The sequence below is a fragment of the Podarcis cretensis genome (genome assembly GCF_951804945.1).
Source record: "Podarcis cretensis genome assembly, chromosome: 5".
Taxonomy (NCBI): domain Eukaryota; kingdom Metazoa; phylum Chordata; class Lepidosauria; order Squamata; family Lacertidae; genus Podarcis; species Podarcis cretensis.
In genome coordinates this window covers 91,624,319-91,645,457 of record NC_137174.1, presented here as the reverse complement: position 1 = coordinate 91,645,457, position 21,139 = coordinate 91,624,319, and the positions used below count along the sequence as shown (strand labels likewise).

The 21,139-nt window shown below is 43.6% G+C and overlaps 1 protein-coding gene across 2 annotated transcripts in view; it reads left to right on the top strand.

Moving 5' to 3' along the window:
- The window catches only part of GNB4 (G protein subunit beta 4), a 45,291-nt gene that overhangs the window by 15,157 nt on the left and 8,995 nt on the right, over positions 1-21,139 (top strand). For both annotated transcript variants that reach the window (XM_079978226.1, XM_079978227.1), the window contains exons 2-8: positions 12,462-12,569; positions 13,302-13,340; positions 14,490-14,596; positions 15,638-15,701; positions 17,996-18,158; positions 19,979-20,045; positions 20,141-20,342. In XM_079978226.1, coding sequence (XP_079834352.1) covers positions 12,513-12,569; positions 13,302-13,340; positions 14,490-14,596; positions 15,638-15,701; positions 17,996-18,158; positions 19,979-20,045; positions 20,141-20,342 — 699 coding nt within the window. In that variant the 5' untranslated portion in view covers positions 12,462-12,512. The remainder of the gene's footprint in view (positions 1-12,461; positions 12,570-13,301; positions 13,341-14,489; positions 14,597-15,637; positions 15,702-17,995; positions 18,159-19,978; positions 20,046-20,140; positions 20,343-21,139) is intronic.

Sequence of the window (21,139 nt, the reverse complement as noted above, 5' to 3'; positions counted from 1 at the left end):
GCCGTCACATTATTTCCTGTCTTCCACCAATTTTTGACAACTACCAGTTTGCATACAGGGCAAATAGATCCACGGAAGACGCTATCACCACCACTCTCCATGCTGCTCTGTCCCATCTGGAGCAGCCGGGGAGTTATGTGAGGCTGCTGTTTGTGGATTTTAGCTCTGCTTTTAACACTATCCTCCCCCATAGACTGGTGTCCAAGCTAGAGGCGATTGGACTCTCCAACTCCACCTGTCTCTGGGTTTTGGATTTTTTGTCAGAACGTTCTCAGAGGGTTAGAGTAGGGTCACATATGTCCAAAGCCCTTAGCCTTAACACCGGCTCACCACAGGGTTGTGTGTTGAGTCCCCTGCTCTTTACTCTCTATACGTATGACTGTACAGCCATCTATTCCAGCAACAAAATCATCAAGTTTGCTGATGACACTACGGTGGTGGGGCTCATTTCAGGAGGGGATGAGTCCGCCTATCGGGACGAGGTGGAGCGGCTCTGTGTTTGGTGTGGAGAGAACAATCTGGCTCTTAATACAGCTAAGACCAAGGAATTGGTGATGGATTACAGGACAAAAAAGGCGGTCATTCAGCCCTTGTATATCAACGGGGAACGGGTGGAGAGGGTGGCGGAATTCAGGTTTTTGGGAGTGACTATCGATCAGGGCATGACTTGGAGCGCAAATACCACTGCTCTGGTGAAGAAGGCTCAGCAGAGAATTTATTTCCTCAGACTTTTAAAAAAGAACAATCTGAGTGAGAAACTGCTGGTGTCCTTCTACCGAGGCTCCATAGAGAGCATTCTCACATACTGTATTTGTGCTTGGTTCTCCAGTTGTACAGCTAGGGAGAAGAAGGTGCTCCAGAAGGTCATAACCACAGCCCAAAGGATTATTGGTCATCCTCTCCCATCTTTGGAAGAACTGTACGGTTCCCGTTGTCTTAGGAAAGCAAACAACATCCTGCAGGATGCATCTCACCCGGGATACAGTCTGTTTGCACTACTGCCTTCTGGCAGGAGATATAGAAACATCAAGTCAAGGACAAATAGACTGAAAAATAGTTTCTATCCAAGAGCTGTGGCCTTTTTGAATGCTGTAACTCGATAGTGTGACCTGGGAGTTTGATGGGTGTGGGTGTGGGTGTGGCTGGAATGTGGTTTGTTTGGTTGTTGTTGCTGTTTTGCTTTTGTTGTTTTTTTAAGGGATGACATCCAATTTCGTTGCACTATGCAATGTTGCACTTGTGTAATGACAATAAAGAATCTATCTATCTATCTATCTATCTAAATACAGGTAATTTAATCTAAGACGCCGTTCTTCAACTGGTGGGTTGGAACCAGCTAATGGGTCATGGTCTGATCACAGGTGGGTCCAACAGAAGCACAACCACCATGCAAATATGTTGTAAAAGATTAAGAAATGGGTCCCCAAATTCATTTTTTGGTTAAAAGTGTGTCCTGGATCTGAAAAGGCTTAAGATACCTTATCTAAGGAGTCCTTGATACAGTGAGTGATCTGGGAGTACCATATACTGTACAAATAAGGACTCATTTCTCTTAGATGAAACTACCTGTATTTTATTTTTTCTGCGTATATCTTAGTGGGAATCCCCCCTGTTTAGGGGATAAACCTCTTTCTCTTTATAGGACCAGGACCTTAGTGGAAAACATGCTTTGCAACTGAGGGGTGTATTGATGAGTCCTGGGACGACAGCCAGAAGAAAAGGACAAGGACATAGTCATGGAAAACTAGGAGGAGGAAAGAGTAAAACAGTCATAGTGGGTTGAGACGACTCAAGGGAGATCTAAAGATAGGGTTGAGTGAAGTTGAGGATAATAGCTGCCTATCCAAGGAATACAGGAGCAGGAACTGGGAAGTGAAGAACGGTCCAGATCGGGGGGATAGGTAAGGGAATGGGAACCATATTGACTCAGAACAGAATAGCACATGTTTTAAGGAGAGTGGTGGGTGTGAGTTATCTGACTTTAACCTAACACATCTTGTCAGTGAGAACGGGTAGGATGAGCCTTGCTTACGCAGAGGATTTGTAGTTATCTAGACACTCAGTGGGATGATGGTGGTGCATGGTATCTGGTGCTTTCTACCTAATCCTGAGTTCATTGATTTGGGACCCTTTGTCCATGATATGCTATTGTTGATAGCTTTAAGGAAGTGTGCAGTTTGTGAACTGAGACTTCTTTCCCCCATCAGATTATGGAGGAGGGGTTAAAGGTAAAGGACCCCTGGATGATTAAGTCCAGCCAAAGGTGACTATGGGGTATGGTGCTCATCTTGCTTTCCAGGACAAAGGAGCCGGTGTTGGTCCACAGACAGCTTTCTGGGTCATGTGGCCAGCATGACTAAATTGCTGCTGGTGCATGGAGAACCGTGATGAGTTCCAGAGTTCAGCGATACCTATTTATCTACTTGTGCTGATATGCTTTCGAACTGCTAGGTTGGCAGAGGATGAAACGGAGCAACAGGAGCTCACCCCGTCGCACAGATTTGAACTGCTGGCCTTCTGATTGGCAAGCCGAAGAGGCTCAGTGGTTTAGACCACAGCGCCACCTGCGTCCCCTTATGGAGGAGAAAGGTAAAGGTAAAGGTACCCCTGCCCGTACGGGCCAGTCTTGACAGACTCTGGGGTTGTGCGCCCATCTCACTCAAGAGGCCGGGGGCCAGCGCTGTCCGGAGACACTTCCGGGTCACGTGGCCAGCGTGACATCGCTGCTCTGGCCAGAGCCAGAGCCAGAGCCGCACACGGAAACGCCGTTTACCTTCCCGCTGGTAAGCGGTCCCTATTTATCTACTTGCACCCGGAGGTGCTTTCAAACTGCTAGGTTGGCAGGCGCTGGGACCGAGCAGCGGGAGCGCACCCCGCCGCAGGGATTCGAACCGCCGACCTTTCGATCGGCAAGCCCTAGGCGCTGAGGCTTTAACCCACAGCGCCACTGTCTAAATTCTAAAACATAGTAACTTACCAGCTGCAGGTTGTGAGATTTCCTTTTTTATTGTTATTGAAATATGGAGATGTAGTCCTTGGATGTAGTCCTTATTTTGCATTGTTTGTGAGAATCATAGGGTTTCCTTCTTTTCCTATGACCTCTGTATACTACTGATTGGCTTGTTTTATTTTGACTTTTTTGTTGCATGGGAGACATGATTAGTAACTATTTTTTAAAATCTTTTTGTGGACATACCTTAACATTTCTAGACTACACAACAAGTTGAATAGTTGTTGTTCATTTATTGTACAAGATCCAGACATCTTTCAGATAAGCACTTTAGTTTCAGGGTTATCCCACTGTTTTTCCAGAACTATAATATTGCTGCTAGCAAAATGCACTTTTAGTGCTATAACAAGGCTGCACAATTGTCAGAGGCGTCTACTGAATAGTTACTGCCTGTAAGAAGCAACACAGCTCTGACCTCTTTCGTCTCCCTGCCCTCCACGATTACGGTGTCCTAACTTAGTGCTCAACTTTCAAAGAGGACAATTAGCGAAGAGGTAGACTAATCTCAGTGCAAAGTCTGGAGTAGTCTGTTGGTTTCTTTAACAGGGCTTGCTGCTGAAATCAACAAGGGGCTCCTCTACATTGCACATACCTTTGTAAATCAAGAAAATCTTTAATAAAAATACATTTAAAAAACAAAACCAAACCAAAAAAACCAAGGGGCTCCTCTGCCCTTTGCCTTGAAATTAGACAATTTCAGCTCCTGTACCAGTCCCCTCCTTGTAGGCTCTTCTTGTACTGTTGCTTTATATAAGGTTCTACATAAAAAATAATAACCATGCCTTAAGAAGCCACATGTTCTGGTGTTTTCTGATGGAACATTGTAGGAATCGCATGATCACTGAGAGTTGCCTTAATATGGTTGCTTTGAAATGGGGTTTAATGAATGAAACGGGAATTGGCCGTAGTCCTAATTATGCTTGTCTAAACTTCCACTCCTTTAAACTGATTCAGCTTAAATCAGTTGAGTTGGCGAAGATTTTCACAGGTTGTTTTTAATTGCATGTGATCTCCCCCTTCCTCTTCCCAGATCTATCTCACACTTCATAAGCCCATGTTACATATTTGGCTTCAGCTGGTTGAGTCTTTTGCTGCCTGGTGTTGCCACACTCAACCTCTTGCCAGACCTGCTGTGTCCAGACAAGCTCCTGCAGGGTCCCTCTAGTTTCAAAAGAGGCATAACAAAAGGAACATCTGCTCGTCACAGCGCTCCATTAGATATTGTGGAATGGTGCAAAAATCTCTTAGGGTTTGCTGCAATCATGGTTCATTGGGAAGATTTATGTACAGTAGCTCTGCCGTGGCTACCTGCCAATCAGTTTATGGTACAGCAGGGCTCAATTTATCAGTGGGAATGGACTGAAAATGAGAGAAGAAAAGAGATAAATGAATATTCAAATACTGGAACCGTCTCCAGTAAGGGATGTTATGAAACAATGTATGGGTTACTTAAATTAGTATGGTACTGTATAATGTAATTGGCAGAGCTGGGGGAAAAGCTTACATGTTGTTGCCAATTCATTTTAAAGGAGCTGAAATTGTTTCTGAATGGCATCTAAAGTGACATATGGTCTCATGTTTTTATTACGAAGGTGCCAAATATTAAGTATGTTTGCAAAAATGTATGCTTGTGAAAATGCATGGTTATCATATGCCAATATCATTTTCAGTGTAACTTTGTGGCTCAAGAGACAGCTGTGTATTAGAAAACGTCTGGTTCACAGCATGTCTTTGTTATGAACTTGGCTAAAAAAAAAGAAGCAATCCATGTATCTTTCCTCCTTGACAATAATAATATGAGGGTTAATTATAATGACCTGTTAGAAAATAAGAATATAAGAAAAGCCCTAGTCTACTTAGATTAATTTTAGTTGGAATTGTGCCAGTTAAATTGATAGTGGTAGTGCTTGTTGATGTACACGTGCGAGTGTACACATTTGAACAGCTTGATCTTAGGTGCTTTTCCATGGAACAGAATCTTGCTTTGTTTGGAGTTTCTGCTGTTGGAGTGTTCTAAGGCCAGGACAGCAGTGTAGTTTTATCTCTATGGAGCTTTTTATTTTTTCAGTTGTTTGGACTTCATACACTTTAAGACTAAACTGAGCCTTGAAAAATGAGTATTGCTGTTTGAAGAAGCCATAATAGAAGAAGTGTTGTTAGTCAAAATGTACTGCATGTCTGCGCTTTACAGTGGCACCTCTAGTTACGAACGCTTCATGTTATGAGCTCCGCTAACCTGGAAGTAGCTGCTCCTGGTTGCAAACTTTGCCCCAGGATGTGAATGGAAATGTGCGCCGGAGGCCCGTGTGCAGCGGGAAGCCCCATTAGCAAAAGCACTCCTCAGGATAAGAACGGTTTCAGCTTAAAAATGGACCTCTGGAATGAATTAAGTTCGTAACCAGAGGTAGCACTGTATTGCAAATTAACATTGTACGGTGTTTATCTACGTATTGTATATTTCATCTACAGCACCTGCAAGACATCCAATCAGATGATTGCTTGAGTATCTGGAGGATGATCAGTTTGGCAGTCCGTGGAAGCGAAGTGCATTTTTCATTCTCTCATGTCTAAAATTCACTACAAGACTCTTTATTCCTATACTACTTTGAACGATCACGTGATCTTGCTTAGAATCAGAACAAAAAGCAACCTGCAGAGTATTGTCGAAAGGAAGCAGATTGCTTTCCCCTCCTAAAGAATGATGCCTTTGAAGTAGATAAATAAGTTTTGATGCAGTTCTGTCCCATTTAAAGGAATGTAAGTTTTGCTGTGTGACTTCAGTGGCAAGTGTGCTGTGCGAAATAAATAATCATGTTGAATTACTCCGTGGTAGTCTTGGTAGTTCTGTTGGTAGTTCTATTTTTGCTAGAAGTCATGTCTAGGGCTTGCAGCCATAATCCACAATGTACATGTGATTGTTGGGCATGGAGGCCAAATCCATGGTTCACTTTAACAGTCATGAGACTTAAATTGGCTAAGGCAGGCTTCCTCAACCTCCAGATGTTTTTGGCCTACAACTCCCATGATCCCTAGCTAGCAGGATCAGTGGTCAGGGATGATGGGAATTGTAGTCTCAAAACATCTGGAGGGCCGAGGTTGAGGAAGCCTGGGCCAAGGTGTCAGCCTTAGGCAGGCTGCTATCTCAGCCTCCAGCTGTAATATGGCGACAATACTGACCTATCATAAGACTGTTTACTAATATAAAGTCTGGGATTCTGCTTTAGGTGTGTGTAAAGGCTTCAGCGTGTCAAGTAGACATATTTCTTTTTTACTTTGTTCCTTTTGATATCAGACTTCCATGCCATAACACAAACAACTTTTGAATCTCCTCTTGATTTCTGGACAGGTTTGCTATATGAAATGCTGTTAAGGGAGCAAACGTTTGAAGCTCCTGCAGCCACTTTATGCAAAGTGCTGCATCTGAACATTTATACATCCTCAGTGTCGTGGTGCCATTTGATATCATGCGTCTTTCCCATCCAATAACATTGTGGTTATGATTCAGCACCATGAAGGTTTATCAGACTTGGTGTCTGCCCTCGGCCCATAGATAGAATATGTGTTTGTGACAAAATCTGTTGGGTTCAAACTCTTGACTAGATAGTTTATTGTTATCTTCAGCTGCCTTGGGAGAACTTTGAGTCATGTTGCTGTTTATACCAGTAAGATTTTTTCCTTGTCATGTTTTAACCGTGATTCATTTGAAGATGACTTACAGACCTGGAAATAGAAAGATACATAGCATCCACTTGTCTTCTTGAGTTTCGATGATGATGATGAAGATTTGTATACTGCCCTTCACCCAAAGATCAGAGGGTGGTTCACAACATAAAAATACAAGAAGAGAACACAAAATGCATAATACAGGCAACTCCTCACTTAGGCAGGGGTTACATTCCGCCCCCCTAACAAAATGCACATAAGTTTTTTGGGGGGGCCTATTTCCTGGTGCAGGGACGCAGGTGGCGCTGTGGGTTAAAGCCTCAGCGCCTAGGGCTTGCCGATCGAAAGGTCGGCGGTTCGAATCCCTGCGGCGGGGTGCGCTCCCGCTGCTCGGTCCCAGCGCCTGCCAACCTAGCAGTTCGAAAGCACCTCCGGGTGCAAGTAGATAAATAGGGACCGCTTACCAGCGGGAAGGTAAACGGCGTTTCCGTGTGCGGCTCTGGCTCTGGCTCTGGCTCTGGCCAGAGCAGCGATGTCACGCTGGCCACGTGACCCGGAAGTGTCTCCGGACAGCGCTGGCCCCCGGCCTCTTGAGTGAGATGGGCGCACAACCCCAGAGTCTGTCAAGACTGGCCCGTACGGGCAGGGGTACCTTTACCTTTACCTTATTTCCTGGTGCCTCAAGTATACGCAGTTGCCCATGTGTCAATCTCAGGTAAGGGGGGGCGGGATGCTTGTAATAAAATAAAATCAACAAACCAATAAGCCCTCTCCCACAAGCACAATTGAAAAGGCATGGAATGTTTAATCAACCAAAGGCCTAGTTATTGAGAAACATTTCTGCCTATCTAAAGATATGTAATGAAGGCACCAGGAAAGCCTCCCTGGGGAGAGCATTCCACAGATGGGGAGCTACTGTAGAAGAGACCTGTTTTTGTGCTGCCGCCCTCCAGACCTTTTGAGGAGGAGGTACACGAGGAAGGGCCTCAGATTATGATTGCAGGGTCTGGGTCGGTTGATATGGGGAGAGGCACTCCTTGAAGTATTGTATTCTAAATGGGTAAGCTGTCTCTTCCAGTTCAGTGCCCTTTGTAAATGTTAATATTTCGCTTATATCTGCTAAAACGTCTGAAAAACCAGTCTGAAAAGACCATTTTCCAGAACAATTTGATTTTTTTCTTTTCGTTTGGTAGAATAAATTATTGGCCCACTGCAGGTGTAATGTCTTCATTGGTTAGGCTTGCACTTTTTCCCACTTCTGCACAATTTCCCTTCTCTTCATTTAACATTATGTCTGCATCACCACTACCTGTGGCCCCAGTCTTAACACCAAAGCTGTTTTGCAAATCCTGGTTAAGAGGAACCTAGATAGTATAAACCATCATTAGAGTCTGTGTAGGTGTCATATTAATTCAGTTTCACTTTCATTGAATTCTACAATATTCTTTGGGTTGTTAGTGGAAGGGTAGAACCTCTGGTTGGGGGCATGTCTTGTTCCTTCTGGGGTAGTTTGTCCACCTTTGGTCCCTACTCTGCACTCAGCTCTCACCTGTGGCTCCTGGATGCTGTCAGCATGTGACAGCGACCACACCCCAGGAAATGCCTTTGACTGGCCAGCTAACTCAGGTGAGGGTAGATGATGGGTCTCTGAAACCCTCAATGAGTTAGGGACTTCCCCTACATGCGAAGGCAAGCTCCGGTGGATTGAGCAGATGAGACCAATAGTGGGTCGAATGGTCAAGAAGGTGGTTGCTTCATGTGCTGTAGAGGGAAATAAGGGGCAGATGGTGCTCAACTTGAGGAGTAAATCCTGAGGAAAAATCAGTATCAGTAAATTGTTTTAACTCCTTTTAATATTCTATATTCAAATTGTTGTAATCTGCCATGGGAGCATATGTTGGAAGGGTGGGTAAGAAATCTAATGATAAAGATAATGATGTACAGTCATTATAAAGTTGTATCTTCTAACTGAAAGGGTTTTTAATAAAAAACAATCAGTCCAGTTTGAAGTCAACCATGGTTGCGTTTTGGGAAGATGTATCAAATTAAGTGTTAGCACCGAGAGCAATGACTGTTAATTATTTTTGGATGATCAGTGGTGTATAAAAAGGCAATGGTTCTATATCACTTTTTGTGCTCTCTGAGATGTTACAGCTGTGCACTAAATGTCACAGCTGCGTGATGATGCAAGCTGTCTTAATGTGTTCTTTAAGTGCCAGAGCTGTGCTGGCCGAGGAAAGCTTCGAGGGGCATCAGCATTGAAGCTGATACTTTTTACAAAATGCCTAGAGCACCAGTAGTGCACACTTGTCCCTTTCAGCTGTGAGCCTCATACTGTTGAGTAAATTCCTGCCAATCAAGTTGCCCAAGAATGTTGCTTTGCCCAAGTCACATGGAAGATAAGCATGATAGGCTCTCTTATCAAACACTTAAGAGATTGGGGAACACTGCGTCCAGATTTCAAGTCAAAATGGTGATTGTGTGGGTACCCAACAGCAGGAATCTACGACTGATGATCTTGTAGTTACTGCAAGGCATGTTTTAGGTCCTTGAGCATTCTGATTTCTACTTTCTCAACCTCTTGGAACTTGGCTGTATTGTATGTGAGCAGAAAGCAAGCTTCTACTGTGGCTCTTTTCCCTGGCATCCTCTTCAGAGGGTTGTGTGGGCCTTTCAAGCATCATGGGCTGTGTTGTCCCAGGATGCAGTGGGTGGGATGTGGAATAGTGTGAAAGAATCTAGTCCTCCACTGATGCTTGGTTGTTACAATATGAGTTAAAGCCTTCTGTGCTTTTGTAGTAGATCTGCTATGGCACACGTTGCCGCAGAACCCTTTTGAAAATGTGCACAATGTTTTCAACCTTAGAAGATCAAGGACACACCTAGGCCTGTTTCCTGTGCTTATTTTTTGAAGAAACAAAAGGACTTGTGAGGTTTCTTTAACACTTCGGCTGTGTTGGAATGCTTGTTTAGAATTCTGATACTGATAGGAAACCACAGCAGCAACCACAACTTGTCGTAAACAACCTCTATAAGTGAAGTATCTGTACCTTGTATTAATTGCAAATTAGTCTACTTAACATTAGGATCATACTGAAAATGAGGTGTGTGGTACTTCAGCAGCTATATACATTTCTTTTTACTTGTAGATGCTGCTGGTGCTGGTTTGCATCATGTGTAACTGTTGAGAGAATGGCTTAGTTGTCGAACAAATCTGTTCCCTAACGCCGCAAACCCAGAAGTAAGTGTTCCAGTTTGCAAACGTTTTTCGGAAGCTGAACGTCTGATGCGGCTTCCATGGCTTCTAATTGAGTGCAGGAAGCTCCTGCAGCCAATCGGAAGCTGTGCCTTGGTTTTTTAACGGTTTCGGGAGTCGAAAGGACTCCCCAAATGGATTAAGTTCGAGAACCAAGGTAACACTGTAGTTTGCTTTGAATACCCCATGCCATTTTAGGGTAAGTATTGTGTGTTTGTGTGTGTGTGTAAATGAAAGCTGATTTAAGCCTGATTCTTACCTGTGCTTTAATATGCCTACCTTTTGGTGAAATATTCAACCACTTTCTTTGGACAGTTTCGTCATTTTGAGTTGGGGGAGGATAAAAACACATCTTTAAGAATATTTTTTAAATGTGACCTAAGTTGCTTCCCCCTGCCCCATTTTAATTTGTAATTAAAGTAATAGTGTCTTTGCTGAAACTAAGCAGATTTTTAAAAAGCAGGGTTATGTGTAAAAGATAGGGCAATTAAGGGAGGACTTGTTAGGGTTCCTAAAATGGTACACTGGTATGGAGAAACTGGATACAGACAAATGTTTTCTTCCATTCTCATATACACTAAGGGCAGGCAAAATATAATAATATGCAATACATAATTGCATATGTAGCTTGGTTGTTGCAAGGTGTGGTGATGCCTTTTAAAAAGGGATTGACACATTCATGAAGGATGGGTTTGTCATTGTCAATAAGGATGACCTAAAGGAACCCCCATGTTCTCATGCCCCCTAACTAATATTCATAAGCGCCCTATGACTGCAGGAAATAGCTCTTGCCTTCATCCCTGCTCATGGTCTTCTCAGAAGCACCTGACTAGCCACCACTGTAGTGAGATAATGGTATGAAAATTTGAATTTTTATTACCAATAGAGTTAAAGTTTTGTAAACGGATGTTTCTCATTCATATTTGTATTTTATGTGCTATACAGTGGTACCTCGGGTTACATACGCTTCAGGTTACAGACTCCGCTAACCCAGAAATAGTGCTTCAGGTTAAGAACTTTGCTTCAGGATGAGAACAGAAATCGTGCTCCGGCAGTACGGCAGCAGCAGGAGGTCCCATTAGCTAAAGTGGTGCTTCAGGTTAAGAACAGTTTCAGGTTAAGTACGGACTTCCGGAACAAATTAAGTATTTAACCCGAGGTACCACTGTACATGTAAACCACCATTGACAGGGCGATCCCTATTAAACACAGGATGTATATATTCTACAACTCCACATGATGGCAGAAAACGCAGGATGATCTCCATTTCACACTATGCACATTAAAATTTAGCTTCCTCTCTTTCCTGGGCACACGTCTGAAACTCAAGGAAGTCATTAGAAGAGCAAAGAGCTACTTTTAATAGGTTGGGGTAGATAATAGTATGATTTGAGTTCTACCACACTCATCATTGCTGAGGATGACATAGACTGAAAGCTTGGAGTTGTGTTCACTTTGTTCAAACCTTTTAATGGGAACTTTTTCCATTATGCTGCAAAGCGTGGCCTTGCATCCCTTAAACAAGAATTGGGTGTGGAAGTATTTTATATTTTGTGCTTTTCAGGAAGCACAAGATACGTTATTTTTCAGTGTGCGTCATGTGGATATGTTTACGAATCTGACTTCATCCCCTTGCTCCCTCCCTTCCTGGGAAAGATCTCTCCACGTTCAAGGAGCTAATGCATTCACTGCAATATGGCATTGTTAAGTGAATAAAGAGCTGCTTTTAAGGTAATTAAATTTTCACCTCGGTTCCTAATGAGGCTGAAGCATCTTTTGAAAGCTTTGAGCCGCATCAATTTACTGTTTCCAGAGATATCCGTGATACATATAAATAATATAAAGAGAATGAAATAAAAGTTATGTTGTGCTGCTTGTTAAGAACACAAAATGTGAAATGCCAGCAAAAGCCCTCTTTGGGGGCATCGAGTTACTTGTATTTTAAGCCTGCTAAGAAAGGACTCATTGGGCAAAAATACTGTTCCTGTGGCCAAAATGCTATCCTTGGGCTTCCAGTATCTTTGCTTGTTTCCTGTTCAGAATGCATGGCTGCCTTATTTGACTGTGTTGCGCCTGCGCTGTGTCTTGTGCATTAGAACCGAGGAAGGAGAAATGCTTGTATCTTTCCCATCATCTTTGTCTTTCCCTTACTGAGGTTTATGAGCAAGGGATTCCCTAGCTGAAATGCCATCTTGGCCCTGAACTTGCAGGGTGGCCTTGGGCAGACCAATATTCTCTTCTTCCACTTCCCCAGCCCACCCAACCTTCCCTTCTCCAACAGGAGGGCAATCCAGATTTCCTTGTTCGGGGCTGCTGTAAGGAATAACGAGACAATGTGTGCAGAACATGATGCACCTGAAATGTATTTGATGAATGCCAAATGTTGTGGTGGTATTGTAGAGGTGATGAAAGGGTTGAAGGGCACTAATAAAAAACTTCAGTCAATTCAGTAAGTTGTATTTTTGTCTCTTGTGATGTGTTGGGAGGTGAAGAAGGTATTATTTTCTTTATTTCCTCCCTCTTTGTTGGCAGACCTCTTCTTCAAAAGTACAGCGAAGGTGGGAAAGAGAGTCATTCAGGAGAATGAGTGAACTGGAGCAGTTGCGGCAGGAGGCGGAACAACTCCGGAATCAAATCAGAGTAAGGAGTTTCTTTTTTGATGCTGTTGATGCTAAATAAGTTGGGATCCGTGAACATCTTGAGGAGAAAAAAATGGAGTTTGCCTCCTATCCCTTCCCAACACCTTTCCTTCCGTGAGTTCTTCACTTGGTGGGCAAAGCGCCATTGGGGGGGCTGGTGCTGTATTTTAAAAGCTCTTGGGATACAGTGCTGGGCCTCCTTGGGGTCTCCTCACTGCATGTGTGAATGAAATCAGCATTCATTCCTGAGAGGTTTCCAGAGCTGTCTTGCTCAGCTCCTGTGACGGATTCAGAGTCAATGGGTGCATGTGTGAGCTTTCCCCCCTGTGGCTGTGATGCTCTAGCACAGGCTAAGAACAATCAGCCAGTGTTTATACCCTGATTCCGAGTTCCATTATCGCCCATGATGGGTTCAGGATTGAAGGCTGAGATTAAGGGGTCAGGCTGAGCAAGCCAATGTGTGGTAGTATAATCTCTTTTCACACTTGTCATCAACTGAGAAAGAAAGCTTGCTGTCGTGCAGGATTTCGACTGCACTACAGGACTGAGCCTACTTTAAGCTTCAGGTAGTGTTTGACATGTTTGAACACACATTTCAAGGATAAAACTCACTGTGTATAGAAAGCTAACTGTGCCAAGAAGGAGGAAGCTAGAATCAAGCTCCATGATAACACTGTTCTTCAAATTCCAATTTCTTCTGCGTAGATTGATATTTGTTTGTTTTATTTTAAAGGATGCTAGAAAAGCGTGTAGTGACACAACTCTTGCTCAGGTATGTATGTGTGTTTTAAGCAAATATTCTACCTTGCCGACTGAAGCCCCCTAGTCAGCTAACTGCGATAAAATAAACAGCTAGGGTGAAATAAAATCAGTATCAGAAACATAAAACAACCAGACAAACTAAAAGACAAAGACGTTCATTCTTGCCTGTGGGGAAATTTCTGTGGGGCATTTCAAGGGAGGGGATATTGCTGTAGCTAAAAGGTTTAGGACACAAAGTTAAGTAGTAGTTCATTTTTATTCACGTGGACGAATAATAACTATGCACCTTGTATAGTTCATGCAATCCATCGGGAACTTGAAATGTCACCTTACCCAGTACATACTCATTAAACTCCAAGGGCATCGTGCAGCTACCATCGTTTCAGAAGATCCATTTGTACGATGCCAAAATTGGGCCTTTCCTGTGGAAGCACCTGCCCTTTGAAGCTCCCCACAATATATATCAGACTGGCAGCTTATCTGTTGCATTTTCAGTGTCTGCTAAAGATATTCCACTTTCAACAAATGGAGATATTTATCCCAGCTGATATCTGTAGTGGATTGGAATTGGTTTTATGTATCTGCTGCTGCTGTTTTTAAACTGGTGTGTGTGTGTGTAATTTTTATATATGAAACTGTTCTATATAAGTTTTAAATTGCTTTGAGATGCCTCAATTCATAAACGAAATGGATGAAGCTTCGGCTGCTAATAAAGTAATAACTTCCGTGTAAAACCCATTCACTTGATTTCAACCAGGCTTGATTAAAGTGAGTTACTGTGGAATGCGCCTATTACTTAATTGCATAATGCTCGTTAAATGGTTACTTCATTATCAGAAGCCCTGGTACCTCCTGGTTATAGACTTGGGCTCCTTCACACGTGAGATATTTACTCTGGGAGCTATCTGCTGCAGTGCCTCCTAAAACATGCACCAGAAATCTTCTACAACATGCTGAGTTTCCACGTAGAGATTCAGTCTGGAAGCCGGAGCCTGATAACGTTGATGCCAGATCTCAGTTGGTCTGTCCCTTTCCGAATAAGGAAATGCTGCTGTAAGATTCACCTGAGAAAGTGTCCTGGGTATTTAGATGTTCTGTAGTCTTACTCTGCCCAGGAGAAGGCTTGGAGTAATGCATGTTTTTCTCCTTTCCTGCCTAGATCACCACAAGCCTTGACTCGGTGGGCCGAATCCAGATGCGCACAAGACGTACCTTGAGAGGCCATCTAGCTAAAATATATGCCATGCATTGGGGATCCGATTCAAGGTTTGTACAGAGAGCTGATGTGCATGTCGGAGGATTCTTGCCATTGTTGGGGGAAAGCCGTGTGCACTCTACAGCCCCACATGAGCACCTGCATGCTATAAATATATTCATAAATTAAGCACAGCAAACAGCAACAAAACATTTACATGCTCAAGGAGCCCTTGATCCCCCTTAAAGGCCCAGTCATTTGGTAGGGAGGCTTAGCTATGCTATGGACAAGCTTAATAAAATACTAGATTTGAATGTATAGAAGTACCAGAAGAAAATACTACAGAAAAAAAAAGTTTTTTAAAAAAATACTTAAAAACCGATGGAAGCATTTAACTTGTTCATCCTCAGTAAGCCATACAATCTTGGAAACTCCTTTAGCGGTTAAACAATATATATTTTGGTTCCAGAGTTCTTTCTGTCTCTTGCATCAAGAAAAGGGATGGAAGAGTTACACAGGTAGAAGTCGTTTTAATTGTTTCTATGGAAGCCCACATGCCAAAATTAATAAGGCTGCAATCAGCAAGACTGTTCGGGGCATACAAAACCTGTACCTTTAATTCCTCCATGACCAAGAAACTGCCATCATCACAGGGGGGGTAGGCTAAGTTTTCCCTACCTGAAAGCTGCCTGGAGAACACATATTTCCTTTCCCTCTACGTAAACGAACAGCTGGCATTACTCCTATGAGAGCATTGCACTTGGGGAACGTGCCATACCTGACCCTGGGTCCTCAGGCCTGCTCTTAAGGGGAGATAACAGTATACGAACCTTTTCTGCCCATCTCTCCACCCCTGCTAGAATGTCGGGCATTTGTTTAGAGTTCAGTAAAAGTAAAGCACGATTGACTTTGCAACATGTTGCCTAGACGTCCTCTGCTGATGCGTCAAAGCCATGCGTCTTGCGAGAGGAAAAGGCAAAAGCAGGGTCTTGGTGAACGGCTGGATGCATGCACGTGACGCTTATCAAATTTGAAACCTAGCAAAGGAGGCACAAAGTTAACTTGATAATGTCTTTTTTGTGTGTGTATGTGTGTTTTGTGGTTATCTTTAGGCTACTAGTGAGCGCTTCCCAAGATGGAAAATTAATTATTTGGGATAGTTACACAACAAACAAGGTAGAGATTTTGTTTTTTAAAAAAGTAATCCGTTTTGGCATTTTTTTTATGTGCCTGTTGCTGGTGGGCTTGCATTTTTTGTTTCCACTGCTATTTTTATTTTCTTTTTGTTCTCTACCTGAAGTACTACTTTTTCTGTTTTCCCCCTCTATTGACTCTCTTGCTTTTTATTTTCTCCACCCTCCAGTTATTCTAATTCTGCTTTCGTTTATTGTTATTTTTAAAACTTACTTACTCAAACCTCTCATTGACTCTTCCATCTCACTGCTCTTAACAACTGTGGCTCACTTGCTTGGGGAAAACACTGTTGGGTCTCCTGTCTGTTTCTGAGGGGGGTGGGGTGTCATCTATTGATGTGGGGTTACAGGTATCTTTTCGGAATGGCAGGTTTCTTTGATATAAAGCAGCTGCCTTGCAATCTGAAAAGGCGGTGCTTTTTGAAATACGCCCAGTTCTTAAATTTACCCTATGAGAAAGCAGAAGCTTTATCTTGTCTAGTCTGGTTGACTAGCTGTGCATCTGCTTAGTGGCCGGCAAAATCAGCTGTCTCTGATTCCCAGTGAGGTCTCCGTTTGCTTCTGGACTTGCTTGGGACCATAAAAATCCCAGGTTTGAAAAACTTGGACTCGTTCAGTTTGCTATGGCCAGAGGGAAGCCGGAAAGCCGTGCTCTGGTGAGCAGTTACAGACAGAGGCACCTCTCTGCCTCCCCGCAACTTTCAGTGCTGAGCTGGAAACGTGGCAGAAGTGTTTGGACTTGCCACTCTGCTTGAGGGTTATTTGTAGCACCCATGGAGTGCAGAAGCAGACCTCTCTTCCCCATGGCATACATTGAGTTATTGGGGGGCAGGCCCATTTTCTGCCCACCCCCAATCTTCAGCTCCAAGCTTAGAGCTGGAAAGAGAGCAGGCACTTCTCTCCCCCACCCCAAACCTCATGCTGCACTTCAGAGGTGTAGCACAAGGTCAAGGGCAGCATCCTGCTCTTTGAGAAAGGGGAAGCCTGGGAACCACACACTTCTAGGTTGGGCAGTAGGGGTAGCTGTAATTTGGCAAGCAGAACTTGGCAGATCTATCCACTTCATGCTTGCTTGGAGGACTAGGGAAAGTGCTTAGTTAATGAATTAAATAATAATAATAATAATAATAATAATAATACAATATGTTATGCCACAGGGACGCGGGTGGCGCTGTGGGTTAAACCACAGAGCTAGGACTTGCCGATTAGAAGGTCGGCAGTTCGAATCCCTGCGACGGGGTGAGCTCCCGTTGCTTGGTCCCTGCTCCTGCCAACCTAGCAGTTTGAAAGCACGTCAAAGTGCAAGTAGATAAATAGGTACCGCTCCAGCAGGAAGGTAAACGGCGTTTCCTTGTGCTGCTCTGATTCGCCAGAAGCGGCTTAGTCATGCTGGCCACATGACCCGGAAGCTGTACGCCGGCTCCCTTGGCCAATAAAGCGAGATAAGCGCCGCAACCCAGAGTCGTCCGCAATTGGACCTAATGGTCAGGGGTCCCTTTACCTTTACCTTTATGTTATGCCACAGGGCAGGTTACTGAAGGCTATCAGTAAATTGAGGAAAACGTAGGAGACATTGGAACATAATCTAAAGCTTTCAGTGTTTGGGCAAAGTGTATTGACTCCTGTTTTAAAACTTGCTTACAGTGTCTGAAAGCACTCCTCTGCTTGTATTTTAATTTTATCGATTTCGTAAAATTTATATACCTGGCTGTAAAAACCAAACAAACAGCCCAGCAACAATCCAACCTCAAAAGAGGTTTACACAAAGCAGTTTGTCTTTTAGACTGTTCTGTGCCACGTGTTTTAATTGTGACTCTATACTCTGTCAATGTGTCACAGGAATATGTAACTCCAGTTAGTAAATAAAATATTAATAATGACTCAGAGAAATAAAAATACTGTCTGACTTCTTTTTGAGGACCCAGTGATTGAGCAGCCTGCTGAGATGCTTGCTTCTTGTTGAGGGGAATATCATAACACCTGTTTAAAATGTTCTGACCTTACGAAAATCCAAGTAAAATTGGGGAAGTTGCAATTTGAGAACATAAATATATATATTCCCTCACTTCATAATGTTGTTCTCTCAATATTTGCCATGAAATCTTGTTCTTCATCTGGAGAGCAGGCTCTGTGAATGAACAGCATCTCTCAGTGTGGCAGTGGTAGTTCAGGCAACCCTGGCGAAGCCTGCATATGGTTCTGGAAGAAGTTTATTCATGCTCAGGGGGCAACTTTCCCCTTCTAACTGTGTTTTTTTCCCTCCCTTCCGCCCTGAAGATGCATGCCATTCCTTTAAGATCTTCCTGGGTCATGACCTGTGCATACGCCCCATCTGGCAATTACGTCGCCTGTGGTGGATTGGACAACATCTGCTCCATATACAACCTGAAGACACGAGAAGGCAATGTACGAGTGAGCAGGGAACTACCCGGACATACTGGTCAGCAGGCTTCTGTTTCTATTTGTTTCGATGAAATTGTGACTTTATTTGAACTTCTGCAATTCCCTAAATTGTGACTTTATTTGAACTTCCCTAAAAGCAGAGGAGTCGAAAGTGAATACATAACTAGATAGATTTGTTGTGGCAGAAACTGTTCTGCTACAACCGGTCATCTTCTATCCTGTCTACTTTCAATGCCAAACCCTCCCCCCCCCAAAAAAAAAAACACATTTCCCAATTGCTGAGCTAATGTGTCTTATCAGCCAGTGTCATTGCCAAGCCGTGTTTTAACCTTATGACTTCATTCTCCCACAACCCTTTTGCTGCAGCTTCACTTCTCCCTTGCACCAGTGGCACAACCAACCAGGAAGCCACCGTTCATTGCAGCTTCCCATTAAATGCAAACTGGGGAGCTATGATGAATAGCTTCCCAACAAGCCAGGCTTTAAACCAGAATTTGATTGCGCAAGTTGTGGCCTAAGGTTCTTCTGTCCAAACCCAATGCTGTATTCCGTGGGTATAGGGAAGAGAGATTATGATCAACTGGTGAATTTCTCAGTAAGGACTGTGTACTACTTTGTTGTGGTACTGAAATTCCTGCACTGAGCATGAGCTCAGAGGCGCTTTTTCAAGTTCAAGTTTATGTCCATCCTGGCTCCAGGTTTCTGAATCTGAGGATTGTTGGTTTTTTTAAAAAGTAGCTCCTGCAAGCCTGTGGGTCGGTCCAACCTGGTCTGTCCTCAGTGCTGTACTATAGCGGCCATAAAAGAATTTGGAGGGTGGGGGAGAGAGACTTGAAATTTCTGCTAATGGCTTGCAAATGAGCAGCAATTGTTCCTAGTCCAAATTCTGTGTGAAGGTGTCAAAAGGTAATAGTCAAGAAGGGGTGAATCTGCAACCTGAATGCATTTAAGCAAACATGTCAACATGTGCACATAGTTTGAGATGTATGATTTTACTGTTCCAAGTGAAGTGTGTTGAGAGCTACACACAGTCTGGCCTTGGGAATTCCTGCTCACCTGAGATGTGATCGCACTGGACAGTGGACAGCTGAAAGGGGAAGGCCCTATGGCTTTGTTGGGCACCCTGACGGTTAAACATCTGTTGGTTGAGCATTTTATATCTATCTATCTATCTATCTATCTATCTAAAAACAACAGCAGCATGCTTCCCAAATATTTTCTACGAGACATTTGGTTGGCTGTTTTAAGTTCGGTGGGGACCCTCTTTTATATTTAGGGCTGTATTCCTTTGGGGATAACCCCTTTGGGGAGCCACACTATTTTTAAATTTTTATTTCTATCTTGCCTGGTTTCCGTGCTCTATCCCTGCTCCAGCGGCCTGCCTTACAGCTGGACTGAGGAGAGACTGCAGCCAAATCTGGAGCGGCAGAGAGCAGTGTTCTCTCCCACTGTGCTGACTCCTTGTGAATTAAGGCATGGTTGCTGACAGAGAGACGTTTTATGCCTGAAGCTGAATAGGAGATTTAAGGTTGGCACCTGGAAGCGTATTCCAGTGTATGACTCAATATGGCCTAGGTGCTGCTGCGCTGTTGTTATTAGAATTAGAATTTATACACCACCCTTCATTTGGAGAAGAATTACTCATCTACTTAACTGTTCAGCTTCTTCCCAGCTCCTGAGATGCCCACCTAACACCAAACCTTTGCAGCCTTGAGGGTTGAAAATAATTTAAATGAATAAAAGCTGAAATTTTCAGGGCACTGGATTTCAATTACATAACGCACACAATCTGCATTTTGGATCTCTTCTTAAGTGATGGGTTTTGCCACTGACATGTTTCCTGTTTCGCATTTCTAGGGTATTTGTCTTGTTGTCGCTTTCTAGACGACAACCAAATAGTCACAAGCTCAGGAGATACCACCTGGTGAGTTTCTTGGGTTTTCTTTCGTGACATGCCTTGAACTGTTGGGACTGCGTGTTTTAACCTTCTGTGTTCAAATGTTTTTCTTTTGCTCACAGCGCTCTATGGGACATTGAGACTGGCCAGCAGACTACTGCTTTTACTGGGCATACCGGTGATGTAATGAGTCTCTCTCTAAGCCCAGACATGAGCACCTTTGTTTCGGGCGCCTGTGACGCGTCATCCAAGCTCTGGGATATCCGAGACGGAATGTGCAGGCAGTCTTTCACAGGGCATGTGTCTGACATCAATGCAGTTTGTGTAAGTGGCTAGCTATGCTCAAATGCACCAAGAGGGAAATCATGAATTTAAACGGTGTTGTCATGCGTGTGCACTTCAGGGTGTTGAGGGAGCTGCCACAAGTGTGGTCAAACGTGGATGAGTGGGTCATGGAATATTGGCAGGTTGGCTGCTGTGAGGAAAATACACACAAAAAAAGTCAGTTTGACACAGGAGAAGAAAAGCCTCTTATCAACCACGGTGTGTTTGTGGTGGAAGAGGCACTGGCGAAGCAGGAGAACATGAAGTCCCTGTTAATGCCAGTATTTCTGATCCAGCAGTTCTGATCCCTGAGATTCTCACATGACTTTTCTTTTTAAACTGCTGTAAAACGTCAAGAATTAAACGATGGGAAGAGAAACCAGGGGTTCATTTTTATTTTTTGCCATTTTTAAAAAAGTGTCTGCTAAAGTCAGGTTTCAAGCCAGCATGCTATATAACAGGAGCAATGGACCTTCTACCTAAGGGCCACATTCCATGTGGGGAATCTTCCAGGGGCCGCATGCCAGTGTTAGGTGGCTCCACAGGCCAAAAAGGGCAGAGAAATGGATGGGACTCCTTAGACAGAAAATTCATCCCAGCCAGGCCATGATGCATCCAGCCAGGCAAGAAACATGCGCGGAGAGCCACTGAGGGGAATGATCTGGGGAGAGTTGTAAGGGCCAGACAGAGGACTGGAGGGGCTGCCTTCAGCTCCTGGGCTTGAGGTTCCCCATCTCCGCTGTTGTAAATTGAAACCTCAAGGCCTTAAATTACATTTGTCCACTCTGAAATGTCCT